The sequence below is a fragment of the Mixophyes fleayi genome, chromosome 8, assembly GCF_038048845.1.
Source record: "Mixophyes fleayi isolate aMixFle1 chromosome 8, aMixFle1.hap1, whole genome shotgun sequence".
NCBI lineage: Eukaryota > Metazoa > Chordata > Amphibia > Anura > Limnodynastidae > Mixophyes > Mixophyes fleayi.
In genome coordinates this window covers 100,587,296-100,612,315 of record NC_134409.1, presented here as the reverse complement: position 1 = coordinate 100,612,315, position 25,020 = coordinate 100,587,296, and the positions used below count along the sequence as shown (strand labels likewise).

The following is a 25,020-nucleotide window of genomic DNA, read 5'->3' as shown; positions in this document are numbered from 1 at the left end:
TTATTTTTTATGCTGTCTCTCGCTCTCTAACAGCTAAATTTAAGTTCATATGTTTGGTGTGCCTTCCTTTGTAAAATGACATATAAAGGAAAGGGCCCTAAAGTAAAGTGTTTCACTTGTTCAAAATCTAATGCAAAATTACCTAGTGGGCAGAGGGACCCGTTGGCTCTATGTTCTGTCTGTGATGCAGGGGGTCCCCCTACGCAATCCCAGCTTCTTGCAGCCCCACTGACGGAGGAACCGGCCTGGGTGGTCTCCCTGACACAGTCGGTTTCCTCTTTAGCACAGATGGTGTCACAGTCCAATCAGCTGATGTCTACTGTGGCAGCCGCGGTGGCTAATAGTGCTAGTACGCCTTTGGGCCTTCCTGCTGCCACAGGTTCTTTTGAAGAGTCTATGCCAGGACCTTCTTCATTGCTTACAGACCAGGCCCCTTTTCCCACAGAGCCGGCATGGTCGGCAGCTTTTATTAAGGGTTTGGATAAACTAAACCAGTTACTTGAATCCCCAAACATCCCGCCTGTTAAGAGGAAGAGGCCTAGACCCACTAATATCCTTATAGTCCTTTCAGACCCGGAGGGGGTTTCTGAGGAGTAGGGGGAAGTATATTCTGATCCTGACCAGGGGCAACCTTTGGTGCAGGAAGAAGACCCTAAAAGCCATTTTGTTAATGATTTGGTTTTAGCGGTAAGAGAGGCGTTGGACCTCCCTGAACCGGAGGATCCTACTCCTAGAGACAGAAGTCTGTTTAAGAAGGCCAAAAGGAAGGCTATTCGTTCTCCCCCTTTGGTAGAACTCTGAGATATTGCAGAGGGAGCCTGGAAACAGCCTGATAGAAGGTTCTCTGTTCCCAGAAAGTTCTCTTCCCTGTATCCATTACAGGAGGAAGATGTGGCCCGCTGGGAGAGTATTCCTAAGGTAGATATTCCAGTAGTCCGTTTGGCCAGACACACTTTACTACCAGTCCCAGGTTCGGCAACTCTGCAGGATGTCAATGATCGCAGGGTGGAATCCCAGCTAAAATCTATTTTTGTGGCTGCGAGTTCTTCCTTTAGACCCACATTTGCTTCAGCTTGGGTTGCTAGAGCCATGGAAACATGGGCAGACCAACTGGCAGAGGCCTTACAGGACTCGGAGTTACTTTCCCTGGCTTTGCATCAGAAAGAGGCATCGGGGTACCTTTATGAGGCGGCTCAGCGTCTGTGTCCTCCTCTATTCAGGCTGCATCCATTTCAGCAAGAAGAACGTTATGGCTGAAATCCTGGGAAGGAGATTCGGAATCAAAGAAGTCCGTTGAAGCCATTCCTTTTTTAGCAGCAGGTTTGTTCGGGCCGGAATTGGATACTATGATTTCCCAGGTAACAGGGGGCAAAAGCACTTCTTTGCCGGTATTCTCAGGTAGGGGCAGGACTTCTCGGGTCAGCTCCTTTTGTCAGCCCTTTAGAGGGAACTCCTGGCCTAGAGGACAGTCATTTAGAGGTAGACAGCCAAATGTTCGAGGCTCCTCAGTCAGGGGTAGATCCTCATTTGCGGCTAGACGCCAGGCCTCTAGGACACAGGAGAAGCCTGCGTCCTGACGACCACTCTACTCTGCCAGAGGTGGCGCCGCGGGGGGGAAATGTCTGTCTCTGTTCGGGAACAGTGAGCAGCGTCATCCCAAGGCACTTGGATTTGGGGTATTATAGCAGGGGGGTACATGTTAGACCTGCTGGGTCCGGTACCACATTGTTTTTTTGTTACATCTCTACCCCGAGGGCGATCAGGAAGTCAGGCAATACAAGTCATTTGCAGCCTAAGATTCACAGTGGGTTCCTCCCATTACCAGAGAGGTTGGGGGACGGTAATCTTGCTCCTCCGGCTCCAGGGACCTTGGTCGGTCCAGGAATCAGCCTTACCAATAAATGTGTTACAGTTGTAGGCAATTCCTTTAGCCCTTCGGGGGGGCCCAGTCCCTCTTTTAGGGCCACCCTGTCAGAATTCAGTCCGACAATGCCACGGCTGTGGCATATGTCAACAGGCAGGGAAGAACCAGGAGTGCAGCCGCAATGAAAATTATAGCTCAGATGTTTTGTAGGACAGAACAATAGGTTCCAGCAATTTCGGCAGTATTCATTCCAAGAATATGGGGTTAGGAGGCCGACTATCTAAGTCGAAATCAAATGATGCCGGGGGAGTGGTCACTCCATCCGGATGTAATTTCAGTCTCTAGTTCAGAGGTGTGGTCTTCCGGATATAGATCTCATGGCCTCCAGACACAACAAGAAGGTTCACAGCTTTTTAGCAAGGGCAAGAGATCCCTTAGCGGTGGTAGTGAACGAAATGACGATGTCATGGGAGCTCAGGTTGGGATACCTGGTTCCTCCGATTTCCAGGCTTCCTCGCATGCTCAGACGAGTAAGGCAAGGTGGTCTTCCGATGAGATAAGGATTTTGTCTTCCGCCTCCTTCTTCAAGTTCCCTTCAGTCACCAGAATTTTCCTCAGCTCAGTTTAATGGCATGGAGGTTGAAGCCAGCCTCTGGAGGGCTAGGGGTTTTTCCTCTAGTGTAGTGAACACTATGATGCAAGCTCGAAAACCAGTTTCGGCTCGCATCTATCAGCTGATTTGGAGAACCTATATCAGATGGTGTGAAAATAGGTCATATCACACGTCTTTCTTCCGTGTCCCTCACTTATTGGCTTTTCTTCAGCATGGGCTGGAAACAGGTCTTCGTTTAGGTTCCCTAAAGGTTCAGGTATCGGCACGGTCAGTCTTTTTTCACCTGAAATTAGCGGATTTGCCAGATATCAAGACTTTTCTTCAGGGAGTCTTACATATTCAATCTCCCTATGTTCCGCCTACAGCACCATGGGATCTTAACCTGGCACTGGACATGCTTAAAGGGCCTCCTTTTGAGCCTTTACTTGAGGCAGATTTTAGGTGTTTGACCTGTAAGGTTGTTTTTCTTTTGGCAATTGCATCGGCACGTAGGGTGTCGGAATTGGGAGCTCTGTCTTGCCGGGAACCATATCTGGTTTTTCACGAGGACAGAGTGGTTTTGAGAACACTCCCCTCTTTTGTTCCAAAAGTGGTGTCCTCCTTCCATTTGAACCAGGAAATTGTAGTTCTGTTTTTTTCATCTACTTCTCAGTCTAATCTGCAGTCTATGGAAATGTTAGATGTGGTTAGGGCTCTCCGTATTTATGTCAAAACAACATCTCAAATTAGACGAACCGATTCCCTGTTTGTTCTCTATGATTCTAACAAAAGAGGCTGGCCAGCCTCTAAACAGTCCATTGCAAGATGGATTACGGCAACTATTAAGCAGGCTTACATAAGAGCTAAGCTTCCTGTGCCAGAGAGACTTACGGCCCATTCCACCAGATCGGTAGGGGCGTCGTGGGCAGCAAGAAATGGGGCTTCTGCTGATCAGCTTTGCAGAGCAGCCACCTGGTCTTCTGTCCACACATTTACCAAATTCTATCAATTTATAGTATTCGCATCCGCAGATGCAAATTTCGCTCGTAGTGCTCTACGAGCGGGGCTTTCAGAGCGGTCCCACCCTTAGGGGGCTGCTTTAAAACGTCCCCATGGTAAGCAGTGTCCCCCAGACTGGATGAAAGAGAAAAGAGGATTTATATACTTACGTTAAATCCGTTTCTCTGATTCCGTCTGGGGGACACTGCCATCCCTCCCTTCTGCCTTTCCTATGTATGCTCTTGGTTGATTGACCTATCTCCTTGGGGCTTTTTGAATTAACTGAGGAGGAAGAGGCAGGGGGATTGTAGAGGGGAGGGGTCTGTCAGCAGTGCTAAAGATTAACTAGCTAGGTGCCAACTCCCGTGCACCCCTCCACAACCCATGGTAAGCAGTGTCCCCCAGACGGAATCAGAGAAACGGATTTAACAAAGTATATAAATCCTCTTTTCCATTGAAGAGCACCACACTGTCACTTCTATTTACCTTTTGCAGAAAAGAGATGATGGCAGAGAACATTTTTTTTTTTACTCCTCTCTGTAGCAAATGTAAATTCAATGTTGAATGTCTCATATTTGGTTGAGATATTGTTAATATGCTTCTTTATTTTCTTTTTTTTTTTTTTTATTTTATAAACCAACTTGTATTTTAGGTTTAGTAGTATATTACAATGTGGAAAAATCCTATGTGAATTAACATGGAAAACCACAAACAACTTTGGTTCCTGTTTGATATTAGAGATTTTTTCTTATTGTTTTACAAGGCTCTACTAAATGGTGATTCACTTTCTGTGTAAACCGACAATTTGAAGAATGTATGCTTAGAGAACGAAAGCTTACACTGTGCTTCCGTTTTCTAGTCGCCTACCAATAATCTTTTCTGTACTATCATTGATATTTTGTTTACTAAAATAGGGGTAAGCTTGCACAGAACTGCAACAGCCAATCAAACGCTTTTTTTTGTTCTTCCTTGTAATAGATAAGCTTATTTGCTGACTGTGGGCTCAAGGCAAGTTGGTACCTTAATTTATAAGTAGCCATTAATTTGTATATTTATTAAATGGCTTTCTGCCACAAGAGGTTTTTGGCAGCTTATTAGAGAGTTCAAAACAGGAACTATTTTCCTGCCACCAAGTGGCATATGTACGGCCAGAGTTCCCTTTTGAGGTTTTGTGTGATAAGGTTAAAATATATCAGAGGAAAGTGGTGCTTTAAAGGAAAAAACACAACTGTAATGAAATACAGTTTTAAAGAGAGAAGTTTTCAGTAGTGATGGTCCCCTTCAGTTATTTTAGATCACTTTATTGAGTATACTGTAATACTCTTTTGGATCTTTTGTGATGGTTTCTGAAACCTTTCTACCTCTGGTTTCTTGGATCACTCTTTTACTCCAGTATGTGGAAGCTGAATCTGCATTGTTTTATACAGGCCTGTCAGCTCCTCCTGCAGCAACAACAGCAGCAGCAACAGCTACTCCAGAACCAGAGAAAGATCTCCCAGGCTGTCAGGCAACAGCAAGAACAGCAGGTAAAGGTCACTTGTCCGCTCTCATCCCAGAGTTCTGCTTGTCACCTTTTAAAGCTCATATTGGGGAAATCATAAAAACCTAAGAGAGGCAGATCTGCAATTTAACTATACAGCTCTCATAGAATTTTATTACCGGTTTAGCAGTATTTCTTATGGTTTAGTCTCTGTTTGCTACTGTGATGGAGTTTAGAGTGTTGTGTAAAAATATACACACGAAGCAGGGTTAAAATTGGTATCAAGAACAGGTTTTGATATACGCAAGTTTAATAAAGTCTTGTAAATTGTCTTGGGGGGAGGGTGGGAATAACACATAACATATTTAAAGGCACACTCACGTTTACAGGGACAAGAATTACTTTTCATGAATCAAATATTTTCATATGTTTCAAAACGGAAAAGAATATTGAAGCTTAAAACAATAGAAAAGAAAGAGTGGTCAATTGTACGTCTAAAAGATAGATTTATTGGTTACATGCTTTCAATATCAATAAATCAGCATGTCCAAATGCAAAAATGTCTTTATTGTACCATAGATGGCAAGTTACTTTAGGGTATAATGTGCAACTGTACAGTTGGATTGTAAAATTTCTAGAGCAGACTCTCTCCTTGTCTTGTCCGCTCCCACCTCGACTGTCTGTGCAACCTTGTATTATGCCTCTTCCATGTTCTGTACATTTTTTTTTTTATATTTTATACCTTGCCTTTTTCGTCTATTGTATTATGCTCAATTTCTTAGTAATCTAGCATTTATGCTTGTTGGACTGGTGTTGCAAAATCTTAAATGATAATGCAGTAAGGTAAAGTCAGGGTAGGGTAAAGGGGGTATGGTATTACTGATTCTTCTGGACTTAATCTTACTCTCAGTAGCCTGCCATTACGGACTACTCCTATGTGCTACTCGGACCCTAGACACTCACTGAATGTGTCAACTGTGCACTAGGAGAGCAGTTGCTGCTACCTTCATCAGCAACTTCTTCCTTCTGGGTAATAAAAGTTGGGAACCCACCAGCGCTCTACAATCAAGTGCAGCTTAATTAAAATTTATACATCCATACACCAGTTGTAAAACGGAAATAACAAAAGCAAAATACAGGTGATTCAAGCGCTCCAGATATCCCCCATAGAAAATAACAACTCCCTGTGCAAAACTGAGAATATAGGTATACTTATATTGGTGTGTGTGCTCCAATTCTTCTTATATGGAGTATAGATATCCGGTGTGAAACATGTAATAAATCAAAAAATTCAAGATAGTGTAATATTATCAATAAAAAAACAATATTTTTAAGTATGTGAGTCCAAGAATAAATATAGTGCATCTCTTCAAATTTTCAGAGGTGGCATTCCTATACCCCCAGTGGTATTAAACTCACCAGAGTTACGGTTTAGGTGAACTTTAAAGTTATCTCTTGGATGCTCTATTATATGGGTCTTCAAAGTAAATGTCACTGTTCCTCTCATTAGTCGATCTATCAGTCTTTATCAAGGTGGATGAGTTCTAACAATAGTGTCTCCATTTTATAGGCCCTGTATCCAATAAAAAGCCTCCTATCTTACAGCCAATCAAAATATGTTTCATAAGATGATCAAGCATAGGCTGAGGAATCAATATGGTCAAATATATTATGAATGCTTTTACTTTGTAGAAAATTTTTTGGTATAATGAATTTGCCTCTCATAATAGATCCAGATTGGAATTAAATCAAATAACATCAATAAAAATTATTCAAAAACTGAGTTCTCCCATAAGAATCGAAAGCGAAAGTTCTCATACTTTGATTTCCGGGCCGTCTCAGTTGTAACTAATGCAACTTCTCGTTTGCCTTCCATTATCGCCCCCCCCCCCACCCCAACCATCTTTATTTCCTGAAAACACTCAAAAGTCTTAGCTGTATATTTCTCTCATACATAATTACTGACCACTTGACCTGGTCCCTTTCTACACCCAATTCCTTTGGTTTCTTAAAAAATTTCCCCTGTAGACTCCTGTAAAGACTGTCAAATTCACTTCCTGTATCTAACTTGTCTTATTTTTCCTTTGTATGTCTAATGTGAATATTAAATGGTAACACCCTTGTATTAAATGTTTAGTTTTTTGTTTAGGTTTATCTAAAACTGTCACACGGTAATATTTTTGGGGGTTGGTCAGTTTGATTGAATTTACCAATGTGTGGTCCTATCCTAAACAATCAAAATGTAATCGTATTGGACTTAGTCTGGAAGTATGGAAAACCGGGTTTGCTGATGATCCCTATCAGCCCTTGTGTGAAAGTATCAGCTGGCCCTTAAATAATAGAGTGAATGGCCACATTTCCATCTTGCGATTATATTGCGTCATTGCAGTCGAATTGGATCTAAATGTGTGGCCACATTATTCAAGACTCAAGACGATTGTAATGGTCCAGTTCATTCAATTGATACGATTTCTGGATAGCATTAAAATTGATTGGTTCATCTGACAATTTAGTTAATTCATTCCTAGATAACTGCTGTTGGCCTATGTGTGCAGTCATCTTCTGACCACGCTAACAGGCCACGGTTATGCTGGAAATGCCATGATCCAGGATCAGCCCGTCTGTGTATTATAAAGTGGTACAGACTAGTAAGCAATAATCCAGCCACCTGTTTCTTTAACCATCTCAAGCTGATTCATTAATCTTGCATGTAAATCAGTATGGACCTTTTCATACTTCAACATTACTGTTTGTAGCAGAGAAGGGGGAGGGGAGGGTGTTTTTCCACCTCCTTTCTTGCACTGCCAGGGTAAGGGGTGGTTAAACTACCTTATCGACCTGGCACCAATAAGTCTGCTGTATTATTATTTTTGTATGTGTCCCTGATTCTCTTATCTTCCTGCAAAGCAATAAAAGTAGATAGTTCAATTAGCACATAGTTTAGTGGTACTAAATATCTTGATTGTTTCTAAAAAGGTTGGGAAAAAGGTCAGTGTAGCCTATTTGTTTCCTAGGTGTTTAAAGCGGATAATCTTGTATACACACTTCTTAATTTTATGCAATCTGCTTGGCTAAATTCTATATAATCATCTCCTGACTTCTACACATTTAATAGTTGTGTATTTTAACATAGGGGGGGAAAGACTTTGCTCCCCCTCTTTCTGTAACCTTGCATTGCAGTCACATTTTATGTAGCATTGTGGTTAATGCTAATTTGCTTGTCCTTGCTTTGCTTGTCCAGCAATTGGCACGAATGGTAAATGCCCTTCAGCAGCAGCAACAGAGGCAGCCAGGAATGAAGCACTCTCCCTCTCATCCAGCTGGACCCAAGTCTCATCTGGATCCTGTGGGACTCTCAGACATGCAGTCCAAGGGGCACATGCCTGGATATGGCTCTGGTTGGTGTTGGTTTTCTGGGAAGTAGTGGGGTGAGCCCTGCACACAATGAGTTTCATCACAGCAGCAGCTATTTATATAGCGCCACTAATTCCACAGCGCTATACAGAGAACTCTCATCAGTCCCTGCCCCATTGGAGCTTACAGTCTAAATTCCCTAACATACATACACACAGACAGAATACGGTCCATTTAATAGCAGCCAATTAACTTACTAGTATATTTTTGAAGTGTGGGAGGAAAGCGGATCACCCAGAGTAAATCTTCTCAAACGCGGGCAGAACATGCAAACTCCACACAGATAAAGCCATGGTCTGGAATCAAACATACATCACAATGATCATTGCACATAAGTAATTGGGTCTGGACTTGAAAAGTACCTTGCAAATGGTGTCCATAGAACATGAAATTTTAAATTTCTTTGCTTTCTAGGCTTCAACTCCAGTGGAATGGATTATGGAAAAGAAGCTGGGGCAGAATCGCGTTTTAAGCAGTGGACATCCATGATGGATGGGTTGCCTTCTTCGGTGTCCCAAGATGTTAGTCTACATAAAAATGGTAAGCAGCAGGTGTTGTCCCCTTCTGGAAAATACCCAATTAATATAGTCTGTTCCACCCTTCCCCAGTGTAGAAATTGGGGAGGAGGGGTCCAAAAGTAGATAATCTCTAAAGGCTGTGTTGTAAGATTTTATTTTTATTTTGTGTAGGGAGGGGTTTTGGTTTAATCGTAGGTGTCATGAGTGGAGATTTGAAATGTTTTATGTAGCAGCTAGAGACATAACAGACATAGGTGTGTAAAACCCAGCAGAGTGCATACTGTCAAGAAGAGAACTTCTCTCGGTGAGAAGGATTTAGGTCATTATATACCTATAAAACAGCAATTTACAGTGTAACATTGTCCATCAGATATTTAAAGACCGTGGCTTCGGCTCGCAATGCACCTGATAATGAATTCCCAGTCAGTTGATTGCTGCTCGTTTTAGCAATTGCTCAGTGACATTCCGCTGACTAAAGGTCATAACCCTAACTTCATCCTCACATGACAGTTGCTAACTAGTCAAGTAATTGACAGAGAACTCCACTAGTATTTCTTAGGGAAGCCATTGTCTTGGGAAGCAGTTGACTTTCTGAGTGTTATCCAGTCTCACACAAAATGTTGTTCCAGGCTTTGAGGCCTAATTTCAGCAGACTGTTTTTTATGCATTTACTGCCTACTTGCATAGATTATTTACTAGCAAGGCTCTGTATAAAGAACTCGGGATTCAAGGGTAGGAGGAAAGCTGCCTCCCCTCTCCCTTAAAATCAAGTGACACAAGAAGACTGTGCTTTTCTATCTATGGAGCCCAAAGGTGAAGGTAAAAACACATGAGAGAAGGACAATTATCATATGGAAGATGGCCACACACAGGCCAATCGACCGAATCCTTTGGCTTCACATGTAGGAAGACCTGCACACCTCAATCATAAATATCCAGTGCTTCTTTGGCCTTATGGTGTGATTGCAAGATGACTGCACACACATGCCCATCATATTCCAACCACGTTTACCAACATGGGTGGTAATGATCTGACCATTTTGATTCAGTTTTTACTGACTATCATGTCATCAGGGAGCACGTCACACACGTGCTCACATGATCTCTCTTCAATTAATATGGATATTTATGAGAGGAGAAGGACCCTTCCGTTATTTTTTATTTTATTGCTCCAGTGTTGGAACTTGCAATAACAATCCTCACATGGCACTGACAGGTATGGGCAGTTGAGGAATAAAAATATTCACCACAAGTAATTTCAAACTGAAATGTCACTTTCACAACTGTTTACACCACATTTTCCTTAAACAGTATTTTATTTTTTAAATCCTGTCTTCATGTTCTCTAGGCTCCATTGCTCCCCCTGGAAAGAATCGTGGTGGTTCCCCATACAACCAGTTTGACATGATGTCTGGAGAATCGGTAGGATTGCATGGAGGGCCGACTGGTGAGAGCTGGTTACCTGCCAAATCGCCCCCCTCAAACAAAATGGGAAACAAATCAATCAATACCAGCTGGCCCCCAGGTGAGTCTTAATTTGCCCTAATAATTGAACATACTCCCTTTCAGTCCTTGTTAAACTGTATTTATTTTGCACATATTGCTGTGCCTATTTTCACATAATGGCTTATTACTTACTGGAATGAACATACAAATAGAAAGCAAGTTCATGCACACATAAATAGCAGTGTTCTTACCTCTAAGCTTACATCTACCAATTGGTTTTATTAGGGTTGTTCAACAACTTTAGAGACATTACTGTGCTTGTGTGGTAGATATTAGAGCTCCAAATGCATGTAGACCTTTCCTTTTTTTTGTGATTTTGTTTCTGACTCCCAATCTCTCCTTTGCAGAGTTTCAGCCAGGCGTGCCATGGAAAGGAATTCAGAATATTGACCCAGAATCCGACCCTTATGTTACCCCCGGCAGTGTGCTGGGGGGTCCAGCCCCATCTCCCATCGTAGATACTGACCACCAGCTACTGCAGGACACCCCTACAGGCAAGATATTTTCTTTGTTGAGGATACATGGGGACGGTTCATGTAGCTAGAGGTTGTATAAAAGATTGAAATGCTACATTCTCTGAATACATTTGAAGAGTTTGCTTTGGTCAGTTAATCCTTAACACTTTATTGGAGAGAATGTGTATAAATTATGTGGCACGCCTTGGGCTCATTAAACACTTTTTTGTTTAGTCCCATCATTCCCCATTGGCATAGCAGATGATTGTAAGTAGTAATGCATTATACAACCTACCTACTGTTCTATTTCATGTGATAATCAATGTGAAAAATGAACAGCTGTGCAATTTAACATAGTTGTGACAAACGTTTTAAAGCTTGTTAACATTCTCTTAAACAGCCATCATTGGGGTGGATTGTTTGTTAGTGTCACAGGTGGAGGGCAACCTAACACAAATGGTCCCCTGGACACCACTAGGTCACTTAAGAAATTAGGCTGCTTTTTCACAAACTGTATTACAATTAATGTTACTAGCAACATAACATGTTCACACTGGTATCTGTTTCTTTAGGGTCCAATTCTTCCCTCAACACCTCGCTGCCTTCACCTGGTGCCTGGCCCTACAGTGCCTCTGAGAATATCCACAGCGCTTCAGGTAACCTGGCTATATATGTTGATGTAGCTACTAACTTGTATGATGCAATGGCAAACCAGAAGATGTATTCCTTTCTTTACAGCAGGCTTGTGCAGTCTGTAGCTCACCAGCTGCTAAGGAACTGCAAATTCCAGCATTTGCTTAGAATAACATTGGCATTAAAATGAGGTTGCCAGAAAATGAGGATGGAAACTGATAATGTAATTAATTTAAAAAAAAAAGTAAGCTATTCAGCAACAAATGGTTCCCAAGCTATGTGAGGTTGTTGTCCTGAGAAATGTTAAATATTGGTGAGAGGTCTGCTTTAAACGACAAGCTTAACATATTTTAGTGACTAGTTGCATAGAGTTTGGTGTACCTTGTAGCATGATGTGTTGCTTTAATGAAACCATAAATGTTCGTGGGTGAAGTTTCAGGATACTGTGTGGCTTGGTCTAGAGAATGCTTAAACTGATGGTTGAAAGCCCAAGAAGTGAAATGTTATTTTACTTAAGAATTAGTAGATTACTGGGAGATGTTTAAAAACGCAAAATTCAGAGAATTTAAACATCCTTGGCATTAACACAGGACTGACAGGTTATATAAAGGGAAATGTAGTAATCGAATATTGAGTAGAACACCTGACCTGTCTTTGAAATAAGATGAAGAAATTTACATTCCTCTGCAGGCCACAGCAGTTGTAGTTGGCAGTAAAATTGGAACCCAACTTGATGAGTTGGAAGTACTGTTTAGATGTTTGCCAGTCTGTGCATTGTAAATCTTTCTCTTTCTCTTCCTATCCATCAGCACTCTCAGCAAAGTTTGGGGATTATAAATCCGCCTGGTCACCAGATCCCATTGGACACAACCCATCACATCATTCAAACAAGATGTGGAAGAACCAGATGTCCAGGAATAGCCCTGGGCTGCCTCGCCCCCCTCCAGGGCTCACGAACAACCCCAAAGCCACCAATTCCCCCTGGAACAGCACAGCCCCCCGTTCTGTCAGAGGATGGGGGGCACAGGACTCCAGGATCACGTCTGGTAAACCATTGAGGGCCTAAGCTGTGACCTCTCATATAAATTATTGTTTGCATTGTGACACAGATGATCTGCCTGAACACTGTTCATGTAAATGTTTCTTAACTGAGGCAGCCATTTTGTATGCTGAACCAATATTCATGAGATTGTGATCTACTGGTTCACTAAGCAGCTAGTGATATCATGTGCATGCGCACAGTCAGAGGACAGCCAGCTCACTTTCATATTGAGTGGCAATTACTGATGAATGTTGGCTGTATAATATAATCTGCTGTAAGTGACAAGAATAACAGTAAACCGTAGTGATGCCCAGAGGAGGAGGACAGAGCATTGTGAGAGGGTTATCACATATGAATAAGATTGGCTGTAGTTTTCCAGGAAAAGGGAGAGAGATTGAGCAAGAGATGACAAGCAATGACAACTCTTCTGAATGCTGAGTTCTGCAGGTATAGTTTGTAACACTATGCATTCCAATAGCCCTGATATGTGCAGGGCTCCACTTCAATGGGTGAAAGGGTCCTAGTTGGACTAACTTATCACTATTAGCCATTTGTGAATGTTGAGTTATGTAGTATCTTCTATAACTATACAGTTTTAATATTTACATTATAAGAATGCACAGGGAAAGAAACTCTGGTACAAATATCAGTGGCACTGTGGTAGAACCCTTACAGGCACGTTTTGTTTGTGTTTTTTCTTCCCACTGACTATAAAACTGGGCCCTGTAGGAGGTGCAAATTGTGCTGTTATAGCTACACCCTTCTCATTGTGTTGGCACCATATGCTGCTGCCTCAGTTTACCTTCTGACACTCCCCTAGTTTACTGGTACTTATTGGTGTCACTGATTGATTAACTTCTGATATTTTATACCCTATATACGATTTTTGTGATGATTATCATAAAAAAATGATTATTAGTGATGGTTACCTTTCTAATACTGTAGTACTATACTGTGTGCATTGGGTGTTTTGTGATGATGGGGTCCAGGTCAATGTCTGGCACTCTGTATTTTGGCTACAGGGTATTGCATTGCGGTTACACTTTTTCATGGCACAGTGGTTACAATCTTTTCACCCTAAACATTTTTTTTTCAACGTTAATTCTAATAAGGGTATATGTGTTCCATTTTCCAACTTTGTACACTGGGTAATTGGGTATCGGATCTGTGGTTGTAGGAGACACAATTGGGCACAGACTCCATCAGATGCTGTAGGCATTGACAAGGGCTGGCTGCAAAGCTCCACTAATTTATGTTTACTGATGTATATTTGGTCAGGCAGCCACATGCTTGCCTCCATTGTGGGTAGACAGAGGCTGCGAGGCAGAATTAACTCTTTAAATTGTCTCCCCTAAGGTGGCATATGTGGAACTAAAATGCGTTGAACAGTATACTGTAGTTTATATGGGAATGATGTATGCAACATATTCTCAGCATAATTGCTCCCATGTGACGACGGAGAAGCATTTCTCTTTCTCGTCAATGTGTCAGTAGGGAACAATTTGAGCACTATGAACACTAGCACTTTCTAGCTGGAAAAGCTCTAACATTCAGAGCCTGTCTGAGATCACCAAATGTGAAACTTCAGAAGATCACATTTAACAGAGATCTACTAAGCTTTTTTTAATAAATGTATTGTTAGCTGCCCTGTATTTAGAAATGCTAGTAATGTTTTCTTAAAGCATGTGTTCTGCACACAGCAAACATATGGTTTATTTGCCATGTTAAAATTAATTCCTTTTCATTCTTCTATATAGCATCTACCTGGAGCGATGGCAGTTCTGTGCGTCCTAGTTATTGGCTGATCCTTCTTAATCTTACACCACAGGTAGATGCAGCCATATTATGTAGTCTAGCATACCGGTCTCCAAGAAAATGCATTAAAACAAATGTAACCCATTTTGCTTTCTCATCGCTCTCCAGATCGACGGTTCCACCCTCCGGACGATCTGCATGCAGCATGGCCCCCTGCTGACATTCCATCTCAACCTCACCCAGGGCACAGCCCTCATCCGATACAGCACCAAACAGGAGGCAGCCAAGGCCCAGAATGCCCTGCACATGTGAGTCAGAAGCATCAAACAGTTGCTTAGGGGATATCTGTTTTAAATGCATCTTTGTTCCTAAAGATACATTTTAAAAAATGATTCTACACCTTATTTTGATTATTATGTCAGCTAGTACTGTCAAAAAATAATAAATTAAAACTAAAATAATGACATTTAAAAATACGTTCAGCCTTCTTAAAATAACTTGCATGCATTTAGAACGTTGAAAGCGAACTAATGTTTGCAAAGTGGTTTCACCTGATCCAGTATAGGGCCTATAAGACCAAGAGCGCTCATGATGTTCTCCATTTAGGTTCAGATCACCCATTCCGCTACTAAACAGTGGTGTTCCAACCATAATGTTGAACAAAAAAGTTATTTGCTTATAAAAAATAACATACCAATGTTTAAATCGGCCCTCTGATATTTTCACCCACACACCTCAATATTACAGTAGTGTACTTTTATTTTTACTTATTAATAAATAATTACACACAGAAACCTGTGATACTGCATGGAGCATCTCTAGGACTTTGGTGGTATGGGGGGGGGGGGGGGGTCTATATAATTGTCCAGGTGGTAGTGCAGCTTCAAGATGGACACAGGTCTACAATTAATAAAAAAGAAAAATGGAGTGGGCAGGCTTCTTTGGTCTTTGGGTGCTGCCAGCCTTGGGTTTGTCTCTCTATTCTTGCATTGGTAGAGAAAGACACATGACCGCTTTCACTTATTTGTTTGGTTATATAATTGTTTAACTTGAAAAAAATATATATATGTCCATCAAGCACCCATTCAGTCCCCAAATCCTAGTCTGTTAATCCAAAGCAAGTCCAAGCAATCCTCTTCCTCATTAAAGTATGATACAGTTTACCGTAATGGAGGAAAAATCCCTTCTCGTGCTATGGACTAGATAAATAAACATGAACACATGTATTCATGGCAGTAACCCTGTATGTTCTGTTTCACTAGCAAGATGTTTAATCTCTTATTTAGTAGCCCTTTTTTTATCAGCAGTTCACTTAACCATTTGTGTGCCATAGCATTAACAGCAATGGCTGCCCCATAGTTAGAATGCCATCAAGACCACTATAAACTCTATGATGCAAACATTTGCTGATGAAGCCTTCTTAACCATGGCCATTGACCATAGCTGATAACTTCAATGAGCACCCAGTTCACATCAATTAGAGGATTGGTTGTATGTCAGTCTGATCACTTTCTTGACGCAGAAGTCTGTATGGCAGTGGATCCCAAACTTTCTCAGTTTGAGGCACCCCTATGGTCTCAATAATTTTTTCAAGCCAAAATAATTACCAAGTAGTCCCCTGCCTTGCGTACCATCGACCCTGGCTGCGGCACCCCTGTGAGATCGCCGTGGCACACAGTTTGGGAACCACTGCTTATGGGATTGCTTCTGGGGTCAGCAGAGAACCCATTTTTACTGCAGAAGGGAGAAGCTCTCTAGGACTTTCAAAACAAATTCTCTTGCATGCATTAACATGCCTTAAATGTCAATGATAAAACACAGACAATAATCTTAGTCAAATATACTGTATTATGGCCCACATACTAAGTCTCAGTCTTGTTTTGTTTTCTTTAAGTGTTTGTATACAAGAAAAGTAAATTTTAAAAAAAAAAGCATAGTATTTCTAAATTTTAATTTGAGTCCACTTAGATAAGGTTGAGAACTTTAATTTTGTGTATATATATATATATGTATATATGTATATGTATATATGTATATATGTATATATGTATATGTATATATGTATATATATATATGTATATATGTATATATATGTGTATATATATATGTATATATGTATATATGTATATGTATATATGTATATATATGTGTATATATATATATATGTATATATGTATGTATATATGTATATATGTATGTATATATGTATATATGTATGTATATATGTATATATGTATATATATATGTATATATGTATATATATATATGTATATATGTATATATATATATGTATATATGTATATATATATATATATATATAGAATATATATATATATTTATATTTTCATATTATATATGGTGTGTGTGTGTGTGTGGATAGTGTGGCAGAGCGCATTATCCTGCTGAAGGAGGCTATTGCCATCAGGATATACTGTTTTCATGCCATGGTGTATTTGGTCTGCAATAATGTTTAGGTAGGCGGTACATGTTAAAGTAACATCCACATGAATGTCTTGAACCAAGGCTTCCCAGCCGAACATTGTCCAGAGCATCACAGTGCTTCCGTCAACTTGTCTTCTTCCTATATTGCATCCTGGCGTCATCTCTTCCCCAGGTAAACGATGCACATGCACCCGGGCATCCATATCATCCCTCAGACCAGGCCACCTTCTTTCATTGCAGGGTCCAGTTGTGGCGCTCACGTGCACTCTGACCAGTCTGCAGCTACTCAACCCCATGCGCAGTAAGCTGCAATGCTGCTCTGACACCTTTCTATCATAGTCAGCTTTAACTTTTTCAGCAATTTGTGCTATAGTAGATATCTTCTGTGGGATTGGACCAGATTGGCTAGCCTTTTTCTCCCACGCGTATCATTGAACCTTGGGCACCCATGATCTAGCCATCACAATTTGGCCCTTATTAAAGTCGCTCCGTTCCTTACTTTTGCCATTATTTTTTCTGCTTCCAACACCTCAACTTTAAGAACTGACTGTTCACTTGCTACCTAATATATCCCTTGTTTTTACCCAAGGAGTGAATAGCTTAGGGACCTTGTTATACAACATCAATCTGTCTGAGAAAGGGACTTCCAAGACCAAGGGGTCCACTGGAATGTCTGTGCAACTTTATACTTGTGCAAAGTGCCAATTTTTCTTGTGGACAGTCTGACCCGGGATCCCTGTGTGCAGCATGTGAGGGGGAGAGTCCCGTGATCAGTGTTTACTCGCAGTTGCTCCGGCAGTACCAGAGGAACAGGCTTGGGGTAGATCACTGGTGACTTCCATAGCCACACTAGCTTGGGTAATATCTTATTCAAAAGCGGTAGGTGACTCTTCTACTGCTTTAAATGCACTTCACATTTCACCTTCATGCCAGGTACCACCAGTTAGTGGGGCTGACCGGGCTGAAACAGGTTTGGCTGTATCTCTTGCAGAGTCCACCCATGGTCTAGCATGAGTGTTATCCTTTCTGTAACACCTGCTTAACTCCCCCCATAGGTCCTCTGGAAGGCGCCAGGACTTTTCTTCTAACGAGTATGTCCAATTGCTTAGTGATTCTGAGGGGGAATACTCCCTAGGTTCTGAGGACGGATCTTCCTCCCAGTGTGTTGATAATATAATCTTGAACGTTGGACATTAACTAGGTTTTGCGGAACATGGGGTTAAAAAAACAAGTGGCTTCTCCCTTGGAAATGTTGTCTGAGGCTTAGCAAAAAGTTCCAGATCCTTTTTACCCATTGCTGCACGTCGTTCATTGTGGTTGCGCTCTTGGTTCGGCTGATGCATATTTTTGATTGGGTAACTTTGTTTTGTTTTGTTTCGAACTGTAACGGATCATCCAGGTGGTCACTGGTGGAAAAAGTTATTTTCTGCCTGTCAGCACAGCTATGCTGAAACTGTCCAAGTTTAGGTCCTTTCGTACTTTTGGCAGGTTGAGAGGGGCTCCCTCCAGAGGGCAGTCCTTATCCTCAAGGGGGAGTTTCCACAGAGGCCGGGAATCCTCTAGGTGTGGTGCTTTAAGGCCGGAGGACAATGCTGCAGCATGACGGGACATCCTGGTCATGGTGGCGGGCCCGTCTTCTGCTTTTTCAGGACCAGTGGTGGGCTTTGGCTTCAGATGTATGGGTGCAGGTGATTGTGACTCAAAGCTATGTTATCGCCTTGGTGAAATTCCTTCCACGACCTGTTGTTCACAGCACTATCCGAATCTCCTCTTCTGTGGCACATTCAGATGACTGTTTTTTGGGGGGTTTTTTGGAAACCCACGGCTAGATTCTATCCAAATCTTCTTTTCTAACACAGCAGATGCATTTTCTGGGTCTCAACTTTGATACGGTGGGTCAGAAGGTGTTCCTCCAAGTAGACAAGATTCTTTCTGTTTTGCCCAAGACCAGGGGGTATATTCACTAAACTGCAGGTTTGAGAAAGTAAAGATGTTGCCTATATCAACCAATCAGATTCTTGCTGTCATTTTGTAGAATGTACTAAATAAATAACTAGAATCTGATTGGTTGCTATAGACAACATATCCACTTTTTCAAGCCCGCAGCTTAGTAAATATACCCCCAGGTCTCTTCTGAAATGGCGGATAGTGTCATTCCTCCGCTGCATAATTCTGCTTGAGTCCATGGTATCAGTGTTCAAGGCTGTGTCCTTTGTACAGTTTTATTTGCAACCACTTTAGCTTCTCCTGAATTGGTCCAATTCCACCCTTCATCTGCACAAGAGATCATAACGCGGTCAGCAGCGACGTCGCTATAACTCATGTGTTGGTTGACCAGAACAAATCTGGAGACGGTTTTGTTTCTTCCAGTCGTGGGAATGGACTTTGGTTACCACAGACGCCAGTCTGTTGGGTTGGGGCGTGGTTATCTGTCGGATCAGATTCCAAGGCCTCTGGACTCCAATGTGCTGGAATTTAGGGTGGACTACCGAACGTTGATCCCGGGGTCAGGAGGTTCTGGCCGGGAGGCAACTGAGTATTCAATCCGACAATACTATGTCGGTAGCCTACTTGAACCATCCAGGGGAACACGCAGTGCCATGGTAGTGCGAGAAACTGTCAATATCATGTCTTGGGCGGAGCATCGTGTTCCCATGATTTTGTCCATATTCGTCCCAGGGGTGGAGAACTGGGAGGCAGGTTATTTTATCTGCAACCGGATGCACTCCACGGAATGGTTGCTTCATGAAGAGGCCTTTGCCCTTTGGTTCAGCCGGAGATCGACTTCAGAAATCTCGGCTGAACTTACAAATTCCCCCTCTACTTTATTCTTCTTTAAAACTGCAGGTTTTGTCGCTTTCCATTTTCTTTCAGCACTTTTGAGGTATGTTCAGTCTTCAATTCCCCCTGAATTAGCATGGCATTAAAACTATTACCGTTATTACGGTAGTTTTAGCCCAGCTTTCTGCTTGCAGCTCGAGCTGCGAGCAAAAAGCCAACATTGAAACTACCATAATAACGGTAATAATGCGCAGGCTGCTTTACTTTTACCCGTAACACGGCCAATTGAATTCCCCCCTAAGGCTCCCTTTGAGCCTTTGGACCAGGTTCATCTCCGTTATGTGACTTGGAAGTCCGTATTTCTTCTCGTCATTTCATCTGCTCATCGAGTCTGAGTTCCTTTTCTGGTCTTTTATCCTGATAGGGTTGTGCTACGCATCAAACTGTCCTTTGTGCTGATCTAAACCAGGAATTTGTTGTTTTGGTGTTCTGTCATGCATCCAAGTCTTCTGATGACACTTTGTCTTTTTTGGATGTGGTACGGGCTCTTTGGTGCTGTGTTCACCAGACAGTCTCTGTTGGCAAGATCGCTGACCTTTTCATCCTGCATGAAGCTCACAAACGGGGTTGGCCTCCCTCTAAGCAATCAATTGCTCGCTGGCTTATGACAACTATTCACTTAGCCTATGTCTAGGAGGTCAGGCCTGTGCTAGTTGGTTTAAAAGCTCATTCCACCAGGGTTGTTGGTTCCTCGTGTGCGGCGCTTTATGGGGCATTTGCTGAGCAATTGTGCCAGGCTGCAACATGGTTGTCTGTCCACACTTTCTTGAAGTTCTACGAGTTGCAAGGCTTTGCATCTTTGGATGCTAACTTTGGGCGCAAGGTGTTGCACACAGCTGTTTCAGAGCAATTTCTCCCTTAACGGCCATCTTTGGTATGTCCCCGATGGCAGCAAAGAGAAAAGAGGATTTATTTTTTTACTCGCCGTAAAATCCATTTCTCTAACTTAATTGAAATGGATTTTACGGTGACTAACCCCCTTACCCCCATCAGAGCTTGGTTAGTTTAATTTTGCTCACTTGTGTACTTTTCCCTAAACATTTTAGTGATAGATGGTTTTCATATGTTCAGGATTATTTGGTCATGCTTTTCAGTTAGTTAAAAGTGAATGCAAAATACTTTACAAAATAACACTGTTTTGTTAATATACTAAACTGTAATTTATTATAATGCTGCATGCACTCATTGTGTGTATTATCTCTCCACTAAACTAGGTGCGTTTTGGGTAACACGACCATCCTGGCGGAATTTGCAACGGATGAGGAGGTGAGCCGTTACCTTGCACAAGCTCAGCCGCCAACTCCCTCTGCTCCTGGCGCAGGCTGGCAGCCCTTGGAAGTGGGACAAAACCATCAGGCTGAACCGGTAGGACCAGCCCTAAACCTTTTCGGAGGGAGCACAGGGCTGGGACAATGGAGCAGTGGCGGAGGTGGTAGTGACCTGCCAGGCGTGTCTCTTTGGGGTACTCCAAGCTACACATCCAGCCTGTGGGGGGTGCCCAGCACAGAGGACGCCCACCGGATGGGCAGCCCTGCCCCTTTACTACCCGGTGATCTTTTGGGAGGAGGGACCGACTCAATATGAACTTTGAACTTTCAACTCTGACCTCGTGACCTTTCAGAGCAGCAGCACTAACTTGACCTTTTTTGTGTTTTTTGTTTTTTTTTTTTCAAACTTGCAATAAATACATTTTTTTTAACTATAAAAAAAAGAGGAAAAAAAAAAAAGAAAACAGATAGTTAAATCAGGTGGGTGCAAGTTAAGACTCCTGATCGCCAACGTTACAAAAACCTGCGGTCACTTTCAAAGTGGTTGTGTTTTTTTTCTTTCTTTTTTTTTTTTTTCTTTTTTTGTGCTGGCAAATTCCTTCCTCCCCCCCATCGAAGAGCAGAAGAAAAGGGGGAGGGAGGGATCCTGAAAAAGGGTCTGGAGGGAGGGAGATGTAGAAAATGAAAGAAAAACAAAAAAAGGACAAAAAACACATATCAGTCTTGAAATACTTGAATAATGAAAGCCAATGTTGAAAGACAATGTGAATTCACAAAACCTACCATTTAAGAGTCATTTTGTGCTGGGAGGGGAGGGTGCAGAGTGGGTTGTTTGTTTTATTTTTACATGGCATTTTTGGACTGCTGAAAACAAAAATAAGTTGGTGCAAAAGGTATTTTTTGATGATGCAGGGAAGAGGGGTATTTAAAAAATAACCAGTTTGCTGCCAGAGCGGACTGCAAAATGTTGCACATTAATGCACTAAAGTTCTCTCTGGGAGCAAAGTGTTTTACCCATTAACACAACTGTTTGTATCCAGGGTAAATGAGTGAAATGCTCCTCTAACATGCATTTATTTAACATTTCAAGGCACGACATGGCAACACAGCACCTGTTTCTTTTCCAGCATGGGGGGGGTGGTAAAGATGTTGGAGTGGCTGGCATAGAATTAACCAGGTTTATCTGGTTCATCTTGTATCGTGTACTTTGACTGTCTGACCCTTTCACCTGAGTGCCCGTGTGGGTATACCTACATAGACTTAATGTAAATATCCAAGATGTTTATGGTGTTTCTCACCCATCTACAATCCACACTGCAGAAAAACTTCCTGTCAGGGCATATCTTTTGAATTGGGTTGGCCATTAAGTGAAGGGTACCCTTCCCCCACTTGTTAGGCTATTTTCTGTAGTTTTAAGCCCTTTTTGTCAGTATGTTCCTCTACATAATGCATATGATGCTGCATTTAATCAGCAAGTTCCACATGTTGTCTTTGCTGCCAGAGAGGCCTACATTTTCTAGATAAGTTCTGGTAACAAAGGTTAATGTCTGAACTCCAGATCTCTTATTGGTGGCACTTAGAGTTTGAACTATGTTGTTGCCGTATGAACTCTGGGATGAGTATGTTAAAATGCAATTCAAAAATGCGCCCTCAGTTCAATGGTATTGCAGACTCCCCAAAAGCAAAGAGAGCACTTGACACTCATGAGTAGGGTGTTTCTGTATTGGGATTTTAGTATAAGTTCATGTGGTAGCATTGCAAAGATATATTTTGACAGGCTTTGTTAACATGCCTTCTGTATGTACTGCAAGGCTTGCACTGGCTCGCTGTGACAGAAGCCCAGACACCTGTCTCTACATTTTTGCTTCTGTTTCTGCCTTTGCTAAATTTCAGTGACAAACCTCATGCAGTTTCCATGCAAATTATCCTGTCACTGCAATTGTGCTACGTCAAGCTGCAAATTGAGTCTCCAGATAAATCGCACTGACTTTTGTATTCATTGTTCCATCTGAGGCTAAAGGACCATTTCACTTCAACTTGTCATAGAGGCACTGACAAAATGCATCATATGAGCTAAGCTTCATAACTTTCTTACATAAAATGAGTTACGCCTATAGGTGGCACTATACGAAACAGATTGGCCATGCATAAACGCAATTTTAAATGGCTAAGGAAAGACGATACCAGTTAGGTTAATCTGCTGCTAAATAGATCTTTCTTTCATAACAGGCATATTATCGCTCTGCACCTTTTTAAAATTGCCATTAAACTATTTCTCCCAAATACTTTGCATTTACTATGAGTGTTATCATGAGGGTAAAATCTTACTATTTTTAAATCTCTGTGCTTTTGTGTAACTGTCATCAACATCCTGTAATACAACTTTGCACTGGGTTCCATTTACCATGGTCTGATTTTTATTTTATGTATTTTTTTTTTTAAACATTAACAGATGACACTGTACACATACTGAGAATCAATTTTAAATCCCCCCTCCCCTTACAATATTATCGCCACTTCGATGATGTGCCTGTCCTGTTAATTAGCTGTTTTTCCTAAACAAAGGGTCAGTGTGCTAAAGGTGTGTACAATTATTTTACAGTTTGATATATATATTCATGCAAGGGCATGTATACTTCACAACAGCCAGTAAGAGTGCATTACAACGAATGGCACCATTTCACTCAACCATTGTGGTGGCACAGGACACATTCTGGAGATTGTAAATGTGCTATGGGTCCATTCTGTTATTTTGCATTTTAGTCCTAATTATATTTGAAACGTGACTTTTTTTCTTTTTTTTTTAAATTTTGTTGCTATTTTTTTGGTTTTTTTTTGTTTTGTGTACGTATTTCTTTTAGACTTTTTAACATCTGTGGATACATTTCCTGCAACCATCCCATGTAAGTTCCTTGCTAGTTTTCACAATTATAATATGGATATGTGACGTTAAACAATCGGCACTGTGTACAAGTATATTTTATTGCAGGAAGTTTGGTTCATTAGTGAAGTTACCCAATCTTTTTTAAGTTCCCATTATGGTGTTGGCTCATTAGCCGTTATGCCTTAGTACACTCCAAGCCATATTCATGAAAATGTTGACAGGCAGGTTTTTCCATTCCAAAAGGTTATTCTTTAGCACAATCTTATTCCTCTTAATCTATTTCACATAAACTTAACCACTGGTTTTAATATCACAATTATAGAAATAGAAGTTTAGCTGAAGATCTTTCAACAACCTGCTTCTTTGTCAAATTTGCCACTCTTTTTTTGTAAATATGGCTAAAGTTTCATTGCGTATAGTCTAAAATTATTTCTTACTAAACAAGTTGGTGCCTGCTGAATGTTGGCGTAACACGTTAATGTATCGTGTTTGGGTACCATACCACTGAGGTGAGCTATTTTTGTCGTAAATAACGAGCAGCCAGAGGACATGGAGCTGTGTGATGGCCTTAGCTTATGCCGGCCTATTGTTGAATCTCTCCAGCTCTCTTGATTCAGGAGCATTTTCATGGGGGACATTTATATCGTTAGTACCAACAAAGTTTCTGCGGAAAATCATGCATCTGAAAAGGAAGTATGTGTCTTTTGTGTTCTGAGACAGGTGGAAGTGTAAGAATCTAGATATACACCTTTTATGCATCCAATCCAAACCTAACTGGTGACTCTTATGGTTTTTACCAAAGCAATTCTCACTTATCTCCAGCATTTATGTCTCCTGTTAATATTTGACTTGCGACTTATAACATGGCATTTCACGCTTCACTAGTGAACAGGGATAAGATTGTGGTTTCAGCTAAACTGCGCTCTTCCACTTGGAGAATTTATTTTGCTGGAGAACACATGAGTCTTAAAGTGTAACCCGACCATGTGCACAGAGAAGCAGTCAGTTTGTGGGTTTAATCAATATCTGTTCAGCCTAGCTATGTTACATGTTCCTGTGCATCACTAAGGTTCCATGATGTGATGGATTCCAAGTGCATTCGTAGGCTGCAAATGGATATTTGTTCTGCCAACAAAGTGGCTGCCTTCACTGTGTGTAGACAATGAGTATACTTAAATATAGTCAATGTGCTGGATTCCCGCTTTGATAGAACACTGGTTGGCGAGTATGGGTCTGCATCAGTGCATTATTGTGAGCGGTTTAGTTAATGCTGTAACAGTTAATTGCAATGGTGCTTGACGCTTAAAGGCTGTATTAAATACATTAG

At 41.5% G+C, this 25,020-nt stretch overlaps 1 protein-coding gene across 5 annotated transcripts in view; it reads left to right on the top strand.

Moving 5' to 3' along the window:
• Positions 1–23,212, top strand: part of TNRC6B (trinucleotide repeat containing adaptor 6B) — a 107,226-nt gene extending 84,014 nt beyond the window's left edge. For all 5 annotated transcript variants that reach the window (XM_075183004.1, XM_075183008.1, XM_075183003.1 and 2 more), the window contains 10 exons: positions 4,883–4,981; positions 8,177–8,333; positions 8,764–8,889; positions 10,216–10,392; positions 10,721–10,867; positions 11,401–11,484; positions 12,271–12,507; positions 14,261–14,331; positions 14,427–14,566; positions 20,756–23,212. In XM_075183004.1, coding sequence (XP_075039105.1) covers positions 4,883–4,981; positions 8,177–8,333; positions 8,764–8,889; positions 10,216–10,392; positions 10,721–10,867; positions 11,401–11,484; positions 12,271–12,507; positions 14,261–14,331; positions 14,427–14,566; positions 20,756–21,125 — 1,608 coding nt within the window. In that variant the 3' untranslated portion in view covers positions 21,126–23,212. The remainder of the gene's footprint in view (positions 1–4,882; positions 4,982–8,176; positions 8,334–8,763; positions 8,890–10,215; positions 10,393–10,720; positions 10,868–11,400; positions 11,485–12,270; positions 12,508–14,260; positions 14,332–14,426; positions 14,567–20,755) is intronic.
• The last annotated feature ends 1,808 nt before the right edge of the window (positions 23,213–25,020 follow it).